Genomic DNA, 16751 nt, shown 5'->3' with positions numbered 1-16751 from the left:
AGTTCCGAGTAGTTGCAACGCGTAAAATATCCGACTTTACTTTCGTGACCGTCGAAACTCTCCCGGACTTTACATCTATGGCGCGTGTAAAATTCAGCCGGTTTCACGAAGTTCCGGCATAAAACCTGCTGAACTTCGTATCGCGGCTTCAACTTTTTTTTCCTAAACACCTTTCGTTGCTGTAGATTTTCCTTTTACCTGCCGACACTGGAAACGAGAGCTCGAATCGTTGTTTACTGTCACTTTAAATAGTTCAACGTAAGGAATAAAGCGTTTTTGTTGACGGGGAATGAAAAGAAATGTTCGAGAGAGAATACGTACTATTCGAGAGGGCAAACATACCGGTGCAAGGCTTTTTCTAGTCGACATAGAAATCGCCAGCAGTTACCGTGAAAGGGGAAAGTAAATGTTAAACGATACATTAATATTCGCGTCTCTTCGAAATGCAAGCAGCTAGCAGAATAGTCGATCAAGAGAGTACACGCGATACAAAGATCGTGGAAGGTGACCGGCAGTGCAGGCATAAAATCGAGCTGTTCAACAAGAATTGGAACGCGGCGGTGGTTTTTCACAGTTCAACCAAAGACTCCAATCAAGTCGAAGAGTCCCACGGGACATTGCGGTTGGTAGTTCGAGCAGCTTCCATTACGTCCGACCACTTCAGCTTGAAGAATGTCCTGCGGCAGTGGCTCGTGTCGGGAGCTTGTCGGTCTGAAAACAACGTGCACCGTACATACATCCGGACGATAATAAGGAGCTTTTTCTTGCTGTGTCACGGTGCGGTAACGAGCTTCGCGTAACGTCGAGAGACTCGTTAAAGAACGGCCATTAAATCGCCGTCATGCGATTCTTCCTTCGGGCCAATTTAATGCCGTCCAACTACACATTTGACAAATCAAACGACCCGGCAAACAAATAGGCATAACAACGACCCGCTTAAGCCGTTATTACCGGCCGCGTTTCCAACAGGTTCGTTTAGTAGGATAGCAAAGAGAGTTATTAAGTTTCCCCGTCGTATAATTACGTCGTGACATAACCGCGATGAAATCGTCGTTCGCTGGCTCGAAAGAATCCGTCGAAATAATAGGATTTCGCGAGTGGACTAAGAACCCGGGAAGGGATGGAACCTGACAGAAGAATGGTTTCACCCATATGGAAGCTCTTTTCTGGCAAGTTCATTTTCAACTTGGTAGCTACGGGGAAATTTTCACGACGAGGAGCACGTAGTTGACGGCGAGGACAACGACAATGTGGCGTCACGGGCCGCCTGCGGGCCCTCTTTTTTATTCATACGTCCCTGGCTCGAGAGTTTATCCATCTACTAGCACACGCACGGACACACCGGTTGGGCGCACACGAAAGCGAAGGAAGAGAAGCTTGGCACGCGGGCGAGAAGCGAGAAAGCTAAACCAAATTTGCTTTTCTACACGGTCTGTGTATCTACTCCAATTTGCGCCGCCTTGGACCGGCCGAAAAAACGACTGGCTCCTTTTTTTTTCCTTTTCTCCCTTTTCGCCCTGCGCGAAAGGAGGTCGCGCCGACCAAATTTTCTGCTGAATCCTTTAGCGCGTTTATGCGCCTGCCGAACAATGCCCTCTGTTCGGCTCGCGAACAACGCTGGCTAGTGGCGGTGAAAGAACTCGATAAGTTACTAGACCGTCGGGTATCTCGTATTCGACGTTACCGCGATACGCGAAGAGAACGTTGTTAATTAATCGAGAAGATCGTTAACCTCCTCGTGGTCGAACGAGCTTAAACTTCGCGACGGAGCGAAAGAGAGACTCGAACGAGGAACTTGAATGAATTTCAACGAATTCGGGGGGTCGGAATGGAGTCGGAGGGCAAGCTGGAGAGGTTATTATCGGATAAGGATTAGGATAATGTAAAAGTTAATGAAGAAACTTACGTGAAGATCACGTGCAGAATATCACCGATGAGGCCGTTATGTCTCAAGGAATGTTCCGAAGTTTCGCAAATGGCCCTCAGCAGACATTCGTGACCCTGATATCCGTAGCTGTGCGGCAAGTCAGGAAGCAAAGTGAAAAAAGAAAAAAAAGAAAATAAAATAAGACCGTCCTCTTTCTGACCTACTATGACTTCTGGGTCACCCTACGTGCTCACCTACACCGAAGCTTTCGCGTTTTCTACACCCTCTATACACAAATGACTGTTACCACTGTACGAGAGTGTAACGTCTCGTTCGGTACAATAGCACTAAACGCGACCATTAAGGTCAAAGGGTTCACGAGCACCGGAATGGAAGATAAAAGCGCCATCAAGGATAATCAGCATCAAACTCACTTGATAAATTTCTTCTCCACCAGTTGATAAAGCGTCGCTCTGTTCAAGCTGCGCCTCTTTCGTCTTCCTTCGCCGGGATCGAACCATGGGTCGCTCACGTTCACTGGTAAATTGTAAGTGGCTTCGAAAAAGTCTGCTATGGACACTGATTTGTACGGTTCATCCAGCGGTATCGCCAACGCGATGAATATCTGCAAAGTAAATTTAGCCATTGTTCTTCAATTTCGAACCGAAGTCGATTACCCATCGTACACGCTTTACGCAGAAATTATCCGATAAGACCACTCACCGCGTAAGTACTTTCCTCCGGAAACGCCATGATATCTCTCATGGGTCGATGGAGGACTTCCGCGAACTCTGAATTCAAAAATTTCGAAGCAGTTTGTTGGAGCATCAGCGCCAGATTGGCCATTAAAAGTCTGCAAAAGGTTCAGCTTTCGTCACATTGAAAAAATTCGATGAAAAATCTAGAGAAAAGAACGTTACGTAAACGCGGTACGACCGCAGTGACGAATATCTATATAAAATTATGTCGCGGTTGATAATTGCAAACTGTTAATTAAAGTTTTAAATTAGCAGGCACACAATGAAATTAAAACTTTTATCGCGGATAGAATGAAAATTCATCGTTTGATCCCATCTCGCGTGAAATTCGTTCGTCAAAAACCTGTTAATGACCGATAACCAATTTAAACTTAATCAATGAACGTACAGAAGTTCTTCCTTAGAACTCTTCATGTTGGCTCGGAGAGAAAATACGAAACACTGAGAGTTCGTTCTGGTTCATCTTCGTTGTGCAAACCGGTTCTTTGACGATGTTAATTAATAAATACCTGCACGGAGGGAGATACAGTTATAAAATTAGAGCCCGTTCGCGTTTATAGAGGCAATTAAAAAATTGCGATTAAGCAATCGACGTAGCGAACGATCGAACGAAATAATGGGCAACTATAATCGAGAACGTCAAATAACGCTTGCAACGTATAACATTAGCCGCGAATAATCTTGCGCGGCGGTAAAAGGACGTTACGTGGCAGAAATATGGATGGTGTAAAGGTGTTTCGAAGCGACGTAATTGGTATAGTGGCTGGGGATCTAGTTTGCCACGAAAAATGCCAAGGTTCGAGGTCCAAAGGGGCAGAATCCATTTATCTCTTCGTTTTACACCCCTTCTGGCTACGATGGCATCTACGGTGCGTGTTCGTGCCACGAGTGTCGCTTCTAAATTCACTCGATACGTATTCGCTGATATTAATTCGCTACCCTTACGCTTCGATTCAAAACTGGCTAGTAAAATTTTGAAACGAAGGAATTTCATATATCGGAAAGCCTCGCCACATCGGGGCTGCGAGGAATTTTCGCGCGACGCTGCAAATATTACATAACACAAATTTTTTCCTGCTAGAAATTCCTACAAATTGTGTGACACGTGCTAAATAACTCGTACTTCGTTCGCTTTTCACCGGACCTAATTTATGCGGGGAAACAGTTTCTTGTTGTAGGGTTAAATTTTTAAATAAAAACGATAAGTCTTTTTGTCTGTATGTACAAAGGGAAAAGGAGATCTTTCAAACGTAACCATATTCCCTTTGTTCCAACGTGGTATTAAAAACGCACGCGAAAAGAAAAGCGATTTTCTCTTCTTGTCAGCGTTTTTCTCCTCCGTAATCCTGCAAACAAACTTAATGCGCTCTATCGAATCGCAACGAGGACGGAAGTTAATTGCCCCTTTTCTGAAATCACGAACAACCACCATCGAACGCATTCTTCTCTCTTCCTTTATGTACCTTGAGTCCGTCGTTTTCGTGTTGCGGTTTTATCATCGTTAAAGCGAGGCGTTATCGTGGCCCGTGTGCATCGATGTAAAACGCGAAAAGAGAATTTAAAAACGAAGAATAATTACCGTCCGAAGTGGGCTCATTTACGTACGCACGGTTTAACCTACGGCCAAGCCAGGCCGTTTTCAACCCCGTGGCCCACTCGGCTTTTTTACCCGTTTCAAGGAAGTTTTTTAATCACCGCCACCCAGAGCCTCCGCGGATATCTGACGCGGAGGATCGTAATTGCATTTCAAAACGGTGGCCGGTTACGCGTGGAAAACTTTCCCGACTGACTTTCGAAACCTTGACGCTCGTGGAATCGTTTGAAAGCGTTTCGACGATGAATCGACGCGAATTAAATTCCATCTCGAGCACGGTTCGCGGCGAGAAGTGGCCTCCCTGTCAAACTTTCATAGCGGACGGCTGCTACAGTCATGCAAGATGTTCCTCTTCCAGTTCATACGAATTCCCTGGTCCATGCGTTCTTCCGTTTCCTACAAATTATCCTATGCATCGACTCCTACGTTTTCACTCGACGGTGGATAACTAAGGGGTAAAAGTTACCAGCAATTCATTAACATTCAGATGGTGGGTCAGCGTTGAAAAGAGCATGGGAGAGTTCATTGTGAACTCGCGTTATTCCTGTTTAGAGGCGTACACGGATCGTAATTTCGACGCGGCGCCTTTGAACAGATTTTCCCGCGGCCTCTGAGGATGGACCAAGGGAACGTTACATCTCTATCATTAAAATTAGAATGGTCGACGCTCAGAGGAAATTACAGACCGCTGAGAACTTCCTACGTACCATTGAAACTCGACGAAAATCTAACAGCGTGGTTGCACGCGAAACGCGAACGAGAAAATTCCGAAAAATTTCACCTGGTCACAATTTTTTTAATCCCAACTTTCTTCTCTCCCTTTTCATCCTTTTTCAAACTCTCGAATAAATATCGCTTCGCAAATTTCAATATCGTCGCACGTTTCAATTTTTATTAAATGCATCTTTTCACCTTAATCCTTCTTCGGACTTTGAAGTTTACTTCCGTAGAGCCATTGTTTTTTGTTTTAACATCTATTAAAATATGCTTAGCTTCCAGTAAGCCCCCGTGAATAATATTCCGAACACTCTGCGAGCTAATAAATCCTGGTTGATATTCATCGACACGTAAGGAGCATCGAGTTCGATTATTCTCGGCGAAGAAGAAGGAGCAGACATTAATTCATGGGAGTTTTTTTACGTGGATTATGTAGATCGAGTTTTCTCGCTCGGCTCGGATATCGAGCATCCTTAAAATGTGCCAAATACTGTAAAAAATGTAACGAGCCGTCTTCAAATTCGCCGAACCGACTCTGACAGCCTAATTTTGTCGTCAACGGTCAAGGAAATAATCAGAGTAATTTTTTTTACGTTCCTGTGTTCTATCGATGTCCCGTGGTTACACAGTCTCATGAATATTTCAATTCTCTTCGAATCGATATGCGTTCAAGAAAAGAAAATGTTTGGAGAGATCGATGCTCGATGTTTTTACCGATGAAATTTCAACTGAATATTTTTAAACGTCAAACGAACGATGGTGAAAAAGGAGAAAACGACAGAACGTAATATCGTGATCGTTAACAAGTTACAGTTCGATAAATATTAGAGTGAAATTAAGAACATCTTCCGTAGGGGGAGGTCTTTGACAAAGCACGAGGACTGATTTTTTTCCACGCGAGTTCCTGCTACTCGTCAGCGCATCGATCCAAATCTAGCTCAGAATTACAATTTATAATCGCGCGTATAAATCAAGCAACGAATAATTTTTATTTCTGGGACGTTATTCGTGCGCTCGCGGCGTTAACAAAGAGAAGGAAAATTTGATATTTTAAATTACCGCCGTGAAATGATAGTCAGGAACGTCTTTGAAATTTGTCTCGTTGATAAATGTATTAACTCGCTGGCAGAGTCTATACGAAAAGCATTTATCGTATCAGAGATGGTTCCAGCATGAACTACACGCTACTGAAATGGTGAAACTTCGTCGAAGGAGAGAAGAAACGCGACACATTCTATCCCCCTAAAGAAAAAGTAACAGACGCATCTGCGGTGAATAGGCACTTCGTCCTGGGGAGGAAAAATGGTCTCCGACCTGTTTGTGAAAACGGGAAAGCGTCGCTATATGTCATACGCGAACGGTCGATGTACCATGGAATGTTTCTGGGACAAAACACTGAAAATATAACCAAATGAAAGCGGAGGAACGGGGAGAAGACACGGAGAATCGCAAGATTGAAACCGTTGAAAAAAGAATCATCGAACCGCGAAGAAATCTTTTAATACGAGTTTTTAATCTCCTTCTGGTTCGAGTATCCTACACGAATTTATCGTTTCAATTCGACCGGTTTAAGGTCCGGTTCACGGATCAGTGGAACACACAATTTTCGCCTTTTCCGCGCGTTACAGCGTTCAAGGGAAGAATAACTATTTCCGTGGTGAAAGTGAGGCACTATTTTTCGAGCTTCCTGTCCAGATGGAGATAAATTGTCGCTGAAATAGACCGGCCTCGTGGCTGCGCCCGTGAATGCGCTCATCGGCCCGAGGAAAGATGAATGAACTGCAGTTACCGACAGACGAAATGTGCCAGAGCCTGCGAGAAGGATACGACGATGTTTGTATTCCGTGCGAGAAATTGAAATTCCTTCGAATCTCGAAGAAAAACCCGATACTTTTAGTCCTTGCCTTTTCCGACTCTGTGCAAGTGGAAATTCGTATCGTACACATCGGACCGGGACTTTTATCTTCCGAGATGGGTGTCCCAAAATAATTGATCTCGTCGACGTAGATGCATAATTTTGACCCTTTCGAGCGATTACCGTGAGTAGCCCGCGAACGGTTACAATAACAAGCGTGGATCGATCCATACGGACAGTTCTTATCCGCAAATCCGATTCTTTCTCGTACGTACGCTTTTTCTGCCTTCGGCTTCTCAAGGCTGCCAACCAATATCTGAGTAAGCTTCTCAGAATCAAGTGCCCCTTTCCCTCCTATCCGGACCTATTCAGGGGAAAAAACGAGCGTCGAAGACAGCGAGTGCTTTGATCGCTTCGAGTTCCCCGATAATCACCTTTCATAACCGCGTTTTTTTCTCATTACCCTCTTCGTTTATCCGTGGTAATTCTCGTGGATATCGGTCCCAGTTCGAATCAATCCCTCGGGTACTTGGCTGCCTCGAGAAGGATATATTCCTCTCTGGCGTCTACGTGGCTTGTTGTTAAGGGGATTTATGACCGTGGCCGGATGCTTTGGCATAAACGAGACCGAGCGTAATACGAAAATAATGCAAATACTGCGAGCGAATGCGACGATACAATTTGGGAGAAGCCAAGGGAGGAACAACGACATTCATGTGCTAAGAGGACGGTGAATCGCCGACGACCTCGGCTCTATCCATAGTTTTGGTCTTGTCTCGAGGATCAGGTATTTCGAGTTCGGTTCGTGAATGGAACTCGAATGGAACTTTAGGGGTTAACCGTCCTCGAAGCCTCGGAATGTCAGGTAACTTCTAAACTATGAGGTATGGACAAGATATTGTTACGCTTTCTCTTCGAATCACCAAATAAAAGAACTTTCGCGGTGCATGTCACGATGATCAATTTGAAAATATTTGAGACGCGAACTGGAATGTCCGGAACGAAAGTATGGAAGTTGCTAACAAGGCAGTGGACTACGAGGAACGTGTTAATTGCAGCGGTACTCTAAAGGATTCGGTCACGCAAGTCGCGAATACGCGAATGGAAATTCACGTCTGAATTAATTTGAGCGCAGTTTCGATGCAACCTGTCCATCCGACGCTTACACGCCTTGGTTGTTAACAGGAACCGCGATCGAAGCTGCTTCATTGTTCGCTTAACTCACGATAACGAACTAATTGCCCCTATTAACGAGTCCTCGCGCCTCGCTGGTTGATCTCCCAGCCACGAAACAGTCCGAGAAACATTCTCTCGGTATTGTTCGAACGTGCGCCATGCGGACCATCTTTGTCCTTTCGTTTCTGTTCTTGTGTCAAGTTCTACGATGTCCTTTAGACTGCTCCGCCTACGAAAGGAACAAGAGGTACTTGGTCTATCCAGCACCTGGGAAAATAGTCCCCACTAAATTACAGGTATACTAATCTTAACCTGTCAAAACTTCCCTGTCTCTAGTACGCGTTATTAAAATTATAAGTGTCGTGTGTTTTTCTTAATTTGCTTCGACGTTGAAACGCGAGCAGGTGAATGGTCGGTGCATCCACGCGCCATTCTAATTAGGTATCGATCACTAATTGTTGAATCTGCTGTACGTGTTAAACAAAGGTGATAGGAAGCATGAGCAGTAACTGTCTCGAGACAGAGACATGACGTTACAAAAGACACGACGCGATAATGATATCGCTGTGATAACTTGACACCCGTTTCGCGTGCAATTAGAACGCCACATTACCCGTGGATCTTAATAGTTCTGTCAAAATTCAATAACCAGAAACTGCGCTACTGTAACGCGTACGGTAAAAAAATTGTAGAAAAATATCTAGTAAAGTTTTCGTAATTTTGATGCTATGTAATACGTAACGGAATTGAACGAGTAACAATGGAGAACGATATAAATCACTCGGAATCGGTACAGTTTAACATCGTGACGATCGATAACGTTTCGATGCATAGTACGACGTATCCTAGGATAGATAAGCCAAAATTATCAACGTACATGTAGCTCCGAATTTTGCCCCTATCGCGCGTTTTCCGGGTCTAATTTAGTCCGATCGAATGTCAATCGGCCCGGTATTCGATTGGCGGTTATTATAAACGATCGATGACACCTTCGTGTATTTGAAAACCGTTCCAGTTAATCCTCGGCCTCGGTTTACCTATGGAAGTCGACGTCAGCCTGATTATGGGATATGTGGTGAAATTTAATTACGCCCTACCCTCTAACGCATCCTACTTGACGGATTCATATGTTCGCTATGACAGATCGATCAGTCCCGGTGTCCAGGTCGACGAGAATGACGAATCCTCGCTGGATCATCAAGGTACGTGACTTTTCTCTTCTTTTCGCGCCGATGCATTTCCGGGATAATTTATCGATCGAACAAATATACGTTTTCACCCTTTGACACGAGCTTTCTCTTATGTAATTTTTGAGGATTCAGCACTCGTTCACGTAGACGAAGAGGAACGAAAGCGATCGCTCGAAAATCTTTGAATTAAACGTTATGGTTATTGAAATCGCTGGAATATCCCCCTTTTAAGTAGACTTTCTCGAATTTTATGTATCGCGATAAAGGAGGATCAGTCTAGTGGCGGATCCAACGTAACAGTCCAATTCCTCTAAATCCGGACGAGCACCCCTTGGCCTCGAGAGCCGGAGGAAGGAAGCTCAGTGCCCGGATAAGAAGAAGATCCTCTTCCTTTACATATTAACGAGGCTACTTTTGTTGCGTGCCATGTAACGCCGTTCACGAGCACGATAACGAACTGCTCTTTGTCCGTGTCGATTCCATTAACGCTTTTCCTCTTATCGATCTATACGACAAACAACAACGATACAAAGCATATCTTTGGCGATCTAACACGAGAGAGAGCAACGCGTAGCGTGATTTAACGCGCGGCCATTAGCCAGTCAGGCAACAGTTTGTGTTTGAAGAGCACTCAAAGGGTTGATCGACCCTTTCTCTCCCTCCTCAGCTCCACTGACGGAGAGTTTCTGTCTGCAGTAGAGGAACCGATCATTAACAGATGGGAAATCTACGAAATCCTCGAGTCGGTTCTCGGTGATTCGCGATCCGGCAAGGCCTGCCTTTTAAGAGCGATCTGCGAGGCTTCCGCCGTTCCTTTCAGCCGTGTTCACGGTCTCAGCTCTCAGCTCATTCATCTTCTCCTCACGTGAGTATCGATTTTAAGGTTCGAACGGCGCGAAAGTACGGAAAAGGTGGTTTCGGTACGTTTTCGAGGCGATTGTGCCTTTAGCCACGAGTCGATATCGAACACCGTGTTTAACTCGTTCGCGAGAGAGTCGGCGTTACACTCGATGACTCTTTACATTCGCGTTTCTACCTGTCTGACATAAGTCTATTCTCGTTTCAGGCCTTCCAGCACGTCCGAACCTTTCAGAACCACCTATGATCGAGTGTATCGCGCGGCTGAAATCATGGGTCGACAGGCAATTACCTCTTGCGACAATTTATTCCCGGAATGCTCGGAAAGTCCCTTGGAGTATTTCACCGAGGTCCATGAATAAACATCCGATTAACAAAAAAGACTGACAGCTTGTGTTCATCGATATTCTACGTTCTCATAAATAATCTGTAAAACTGACAAACGGAAATCTGTACCAAAAATAAAGTAAAAAGTTTTGTAAACGCGATTCTCTTCCTATAATCCATCACACCGGAGATAAGAAAATGTCACGATGGTTTTAACGAACTCGTGGAACCTCCAAAGAATGTGAACTCGCGGTTAATCGAGAGTTCAAAGAAGGCTGGACGCGTTAGAAAACAAAACGAAGAATCGATTGGTAGCTGCGGTCGAAACGGAAGGTTCTATCGAAACTGGAGAAGAAATTTATGTGTCCCGATGTCGTGGGATATTAGAAATATCAAGGGAAAGAAAAGGAGGGCGGTAGCAAGGAGAAGTAAAAAGGGAACAAGGTGTGGCGAGGGAGAACAGGGTCTGGTGGCGAAACGTGACGCAGTTATCCCGGCGTTATTGGCAGTTCTCTCGTTCAATAACAGGTACACGTAAAGAGAAAATACTCCGGTTGAAATTTATAGAGGACGTAGGGCGAGCTGAGCGCGGAGAAAAAATGGCCCGTGATTCTGGTCACCAACTACGAACGGAAAGGGGCAGAGAGAGAGAGAAAAGCTAGTTTTCTAGGACGTAACGATTCGTGGTAATTAACACGGGACAATATACGATTTTACTTCCGCGTCGTTACAACGTCAGCGAGGTCGAAACCTTTGAACTTCGAAAGCTACCATATCCATCCTCCTTCCCTCGTTTCGTTCGTTTTCCTCTCGCTGCACCGCGTGCCGGTTAATTGTTGATAATTCCCGATGCGTGCAATCGACGAATCCGTTCGCGTTGAACAGATTAACGAACGCATTGTTCCCCGGATGCGCGTTGCTGGATTTTGTTGAGAACTTTCCGTGATCATTCGCTCGATTGTACTCCAGCGTTTGCGCATATCCGAATACGATTGTACGACCGGACGATGAGTCGTTCGAAATTACGAGGTTGATTAAGAGTTTCATTTCAAAAAAGCGTTGACCAGTTTTAATTTGGAATTACTTTTAAATTTCTTATCGTGTAACAATTCTTTCTCAAAATGGTATCCTACAAGCAACGCTACAAATATCTGTACTTGTCTCGATAGTATTATCACGGTGCTAGTCTCCGAGAAACATTTAACGGTCGAAGAAGACCAGCAGCAACCGCATCTCGATCCTAGCAAATTTCCTCCCAGCCAGTACTAAAATTTTCTAGATCCTCGCATCGATTCTCGATCCCCCAGGCTGCTGGTCAGCTTTCGATTTCCGGGGTCGGATGTCTCGGTTGGTCGGATAAGGAACGACAAACGGACATCGTTTAACCTAGATAGATAAAGGATGGGTTATGCGTGTCCCCACGTTCGCGGTTACGCTTCGCGAAAGAAAGACTCGTGTACATAACGAGGACGAGGTTTACGAGGCCGTTCAGGGGGTTGTAATTCAATTTAATGTCGGGATCGTAGACTCCGTCCGACCGGTTCACGAAGATTCCGCCTCCGAATTACGGGTCACGAAGCAGGATACGGTGAGAGATTCTTTCTGAAAGCGGGATCTCTCCACCCGCTTGTTCAGTCCGCCCTTCCTCTTACCAAAGAAATCCCGGCAGGGGTTCCCTTGGAACTCTCGCGAGGATTTTATTGCGTAGTAACGTCGCTCGCTGATTTAAGCGTTCTCGGCTTTCGGTTCCGTTCAAACGGCGATTCAGAGATCCGTCAAGAACTTTCAGGCGAAGCGGCTAAAATTTGTTTTTGCGACGTGCTCTTTTCGCGTGTACCTCTTATGCCTTCGACGCACAGAAAGGTTGCGACAAGATTTTTATGAAAGTATCGACGCGAACAATTAATTTCTCGATAATATAATTCTCTTCTCGACGGTTCCTCTAAGCCTAAATCAACAGCACCTGGCAATAAGTCGAAATTACTTTGGTATCCATCGACAAATCAAAGTGCTCCAGAAACAAGCCAGTACGAAATTGGAACTCCAAACAAAGGCTAATCAAAGGAGATCTCTCAAGAGCACGCGAATCAAGTGTCCTGTTATTCGAGTGGCAGTACGAGTTAGCAGGTTCAGAGGTGCAAATCAGCCACTCGAGTCGGACGAAGATCTCGTTGTACGTTTAAACATTGACATCTCACGGTTTCGAGACAAAACGAGGCAGGTTATACCCACACGGTCAACATCGGAATGATCGTGGTTACGCAAGCCTCTCGGTTCGTCGAACCGACCATACGTGGTAATCGTTTGCTTCGGGCAATTTCCGATCTCTCGTCGACTCGTAGCGATCGTAGTTCGCGTTTCTACGGTTTGTCCGTCGCTTCGGGCTCGAAAAGTCGCTTCAATGACTGGGACGATCGTCTTCCTAACGGTGTTGCTCGTTTGTCTGTCTCGACATCCGGTACAGAGCTTCGAGGACCATGACAGAGACGATTCCATGGGAAACAACGGAACCGGGCTGCTCAAAAGTCCCTCCCGGCGACCCAGAACTCTCATTTTCCCCGATCCCGTCCAGCTTCTGGTACGTAGAATCGCAGATCGTGCTCGGTTCGGCTAATGAGCCGTTTCTGTGGCCGATACACTCGTTCAAACGATAACGATCAGTTTCCGCTTCTTTCGTCTCGAGAGAATTGAAATCCATTCGTACAGTGTGTGACCTAGGGACAACGAGGATAATATTAGAATTAGGCTAAAAATCTATCCTCTCTATTAAGGTTACAATTACGCGGTAGTCCGCGAGTAATAACCGTCAGGGCTGCAGCAAAGTGTATAACGTATTTCGATTCCCATCTTCCGGTCTGATATCGTGGTACACATTCCACCTGACCTTTCAGGGCTCATCCAATTTCTGTGCCAGGTGGATACCTACATATCCTCTGTCCGTGTACGTTGGTTGGCTGCGTGCAAGCCTTCGTATATACATACATATTCATGCACACGTAGGCGAGTAGCATCATGGCCTGGGCGGTATATGAATTTTCGATAAAACCGCGAATTTCCACGGAGAATCGTTTCGAGCCGCACGCGTCTGGGGAGGACAGTTTAACGAGATTCGCGGAGGGTTCGGGTTAAAGCGTTTTTGCATCGAAATCCGGCTCGTTGCCAATCGAGATCGATACACTTCAAAGAGCAACGATACGCTGCTCTGATCCTGGCTACTCGCGCTAATTGCACGCCACCGCCTGCGGAGAAAGCGTTTTCCCTGATATTCTTTACATCTTACAACGTTCGATCTTACCTGACAATCGTTCGATTAAAAATACTAGATTAAAACGAGAATCGTAGCAGGATGTTCCCCGTTACGCCAGAGTAACACGCATCCGAAATCTTTTTACCGATCGCAACATTTTCCGATGCTTTTCACGCTAGAGTTTACAGTTTTACGGCAGAAACCGAAGTTTCTCCTTCGATTATTTCCACGGGAACATCTTCTAGATACACGGAACAGCGGTTACTCGATTCGTTTCAACTGCGGATCGCTCCGATGGACGAGATACATCGCTAGATTTTAACTCGATCTCGTCTCAGTTCATCCAATTTCCTCCTCGAAGTCGTTTCATTCCCCTACACCATGAATAACCGCCATAACAACGATTTTTCTGATCGAATCGCGTCCTCGGTGGTCTAGGTAGTCGCTTGATAACGACTGATTTCGTGGAAACCTTTAACCACGTACGTACATTCGGCGAAACGTAGAGCAGAATATAGGGAGAAATTTTAACGGCAAGTTCTGTCGCGTGCAAATGTACCCTTGGGAATAATAATGTACTTGGCCCGTCTTCTCTACCCGGTCCCACGCGAGTCACGATACGCTCTGTTAACTTTCAGTTTATTCGAAAGATAAAAAACTAATTTTGTTACGTTTGTTAGCTGATCTTCGGCTTGGGCACACCGTTGCAACTGAAGTACGAGAACGTGATCATGGGTATATTCGCGAAATACGTGTACATGGTCCCGACCAACGCCTCGGACTTTACCGTTCCCGGTGTCTATTATTCTCGGACACAGAAGAGCAGGTGGAGCATCTACAAGGTGTTGGAGAAAGCGGCAGGACTGTACGGATTCGGTGGCAAAGCGTGTCTGTTGAAGGCCATTTGCGAAGCTGCGTCCGTCCCCTTTGACGGTACTCACAGTTTATTGGGACAATTGTTGCAGGTATTCTTCAAGTAAGTAATCTCGAGTTAAGTACGATCGAACAAGTTTTATCGGTAGCTCCCTCTGCAACGCTAACGCGAAACTTTCGACCTGGCTCACGTGTAACCACACCTAAACCCCACCCTATCCACGCCCCAAATCCTAGAGAATATAAAGTAGCGTGCTACGTGACACGCTGAAAAAGTATCTTCATTCAACGTTAAGCAGCATCGAACTGTACCGTTAACTACCACCATAATTTTCAGTTAATTACTGTCCAAATTTGGGATTATCTAATATTTGAAGTTAGCGCCAGCGTCCAAACTCGAAGCTATCTCGCATACTGATGTATCTAACGTTAGTTAGGGTCCGGAGCTGTTATTTAGTACCCTAATTTATTCTCGCAAGTGACTATGGTCGCTCGAGTTAAGTAGAAACAATTTTCAGCATCGAGAATACTAGCGTGTACAGTTAACGAATTAATCGCAGAAACCGTGTACAATTTTAACGAATAGTTTTGAAATTCTTCGCCGCTCTTTTTAAAGTACCACGAATTCAAAGTAAAGCGATCTCTCCGTCTATCTTCCATCCTCCTTTCGATCTCACCCTACCATAAGGGAAAAATTTCGTCAATTTATCGTCTTTTTTTCCCCTGAACTTCTCCCCCGATCCCCAGCCATCGCGCTAAGCATCAAGCACATAAATTCTGTCGGTATCCCAGGAGTTTGAAAATTATTCTCTGAGAAACCGAACACAGACGGGATGCGAGGTAAAACTTTTCAGCAACAGCGTTAAAAGCCAAGTTACGATCACGTAACTGTTGAACCGGGTCGATTATCCATGGCGTTAACGTCGAAGGATTAACCAATGTCCGCATAATTCGAAACTAATTAACGAGCTCTTGACTACCGGGATAACTCGGGAGTTTCTCGCGTGTTATCGATCCCACGGTAACTCCTCTTCTTGCCACCCGGATTCTTTTTACCAAAACCTTGGTCCTGCTCTGTCGCCTCGATATCGTCCGGCGACGATTGCGATCTTTCACGGAGAATTCGAACGCGAATTCGTTGGAATTCCAGGCCTTCCAGCACCGACGAGCAATACGACCAGTACGAGGACCAGGAATATCGGGCGGCCGAACGTTTGGGCGAGCAAATGTCGGCGGAAAACTGCCACGCCCTTTATCCGGAATGCCGCAGAAGTATCCTGGATGTGTTTTCCATGGTCACCGTATGAATTCCAGACTAACACGACCACGACTGAGATTTTGCCCCGGTTACCTTATGGAACGAACAGTGCGAGGTTTGTTCGATTGATTGGAACTTTGGTTACATTCTGTCAAGCGTGTAAAGGAATCGGACGGACAGATTCTACGTCGGTAGATATTTATCGAGTTCCGTTGGGTTTCCGCTGGAAACACGATTTCTGATACAACCGAGCATCGGTTATCGGCTTCCGAGGTGTAAACCTCCCGTTGCGAAAGAAATTTTGCTCCGCGAAATTGCGCTAGATTTAGTTTAACGTACGTAGAAATAAAACTTTGCGAATAGTTTATAATACTTTAATTCGTGCGAAGATAAATTTGTGTTCAGATCGATATACGTATATGTATGTTAAGGATCGATGTTATTTTAGTAAATAAATGATATCAAAGTGAATAATTTGATCGAAATACGCTCTTTTCCAAGGCGAGTATCGATCAACGTCATAAAAGCAGGGGTACGATCTAGTATTCGAAACATAACAATGGACGGACGTATCTCGAGCGTTTCTAGCAGTCAGTGTATTTCTAGAAGAACGATTCTTCCGACAAGTTGAATCCCCTGCCGGGCCAGTTGAACGCTTGATTATCCTCAAACGATGCCGAAAATTCATCCCTTCGAACCGAGCGTCGTTTCTCAAGGTGTCAGACGGCCGTGAAAGCATTTCTTAACCGCCAGGTTTTCCGCGAGCATTCCGTTGCACGGTCTCGAGTTTCATTTTCCTAAAAGTACCCGCAGCAATCGTCGAGTTTCGCCCCGGCAGTTCGTTGGAATCTGAAATTAAAGAATCTTCAACGTTCGCCGGTAGTTGCTTCGTTTCAAACGAACTCTGATATCATGCCACTAGCCTCGATTACGATTCTTCGAGTTGCGGGAAGATCAACTTGTTTCCTTCCAAATAAGAAACTTCGTTATTGAAGTGAACGTTTGTCCCGAAGATCATCGTGGAAGTCCAG

General features: G+C 45.3%; 2 protein-coding genes across 2 annotated transcripts; one reads left to right on the top strand and one right to left on the bottom strand.

Moving 5' to 3' along the window:
* Positions 1–302: 302 nt before the first annotated feature.
* LOC100877571 (uncharacterized) lies at positions 303–3081 on the bottom strand. The gene is made up of 5 exons (XM_076539776.1): positions 3014–3081; positions 2591–2720; positions 2302–2492; positions 1907–2014; positions 303–711 (listed from the first exon to the last, which is right to left on the bottom strand). Exons 1-5 carry the CDS (start codon positions 3037–3039, stop codon positions 576–578), a joined length of 591 nt encoding a protein of 196 aa, XP_076395891.1. The 5' UTR covers positions 3040–3081; the 3' UTR covers positions 303–575.
* Positions 3082–4846: 1765 nt separating this feature from the next.
* Positions 4847–16751, top strand: LOC100877463 (uncharacterized). Its single transcript, XM_003699980.3, has 7 exons — positions 4847–8263; positions 8983–9169; positions 9854–10022; positions 10224–10374; positions 12603–12920; positions 14270–14565; positions 15613–16751. Exons 1-7 carry the CDS (start codon positions 8126–8128, stop codon positions 15767–15769), a joined length of 1416 nt encoding a protein of 471 aa, XP_003700028.3. The 5' UTR covers positions 4847–8125; the 3' UTR covers positions 15770–16751.

Source organism: Megachile rotundata, chromosome 14 (assembly GCF_050947335.1).
Source record: "Megachile rotundata isolate GNS110a chromosome 14, iyMegRotu1, whole genome shotgun sequence".
In the NCBI taxonomy this organism is placed as follows: domain Eukaryota; kingdom Metazoa; phylum Arthropoda; class Insecta; order Hymenoptera; family Megachilidae; genus Megachile; species Megachile rotundata.
The sequence above is the reverse complement of the archived record's forward strand: the minus strand, read 5'-3'. Positions and strand labels throughout refer to the sequence as shown.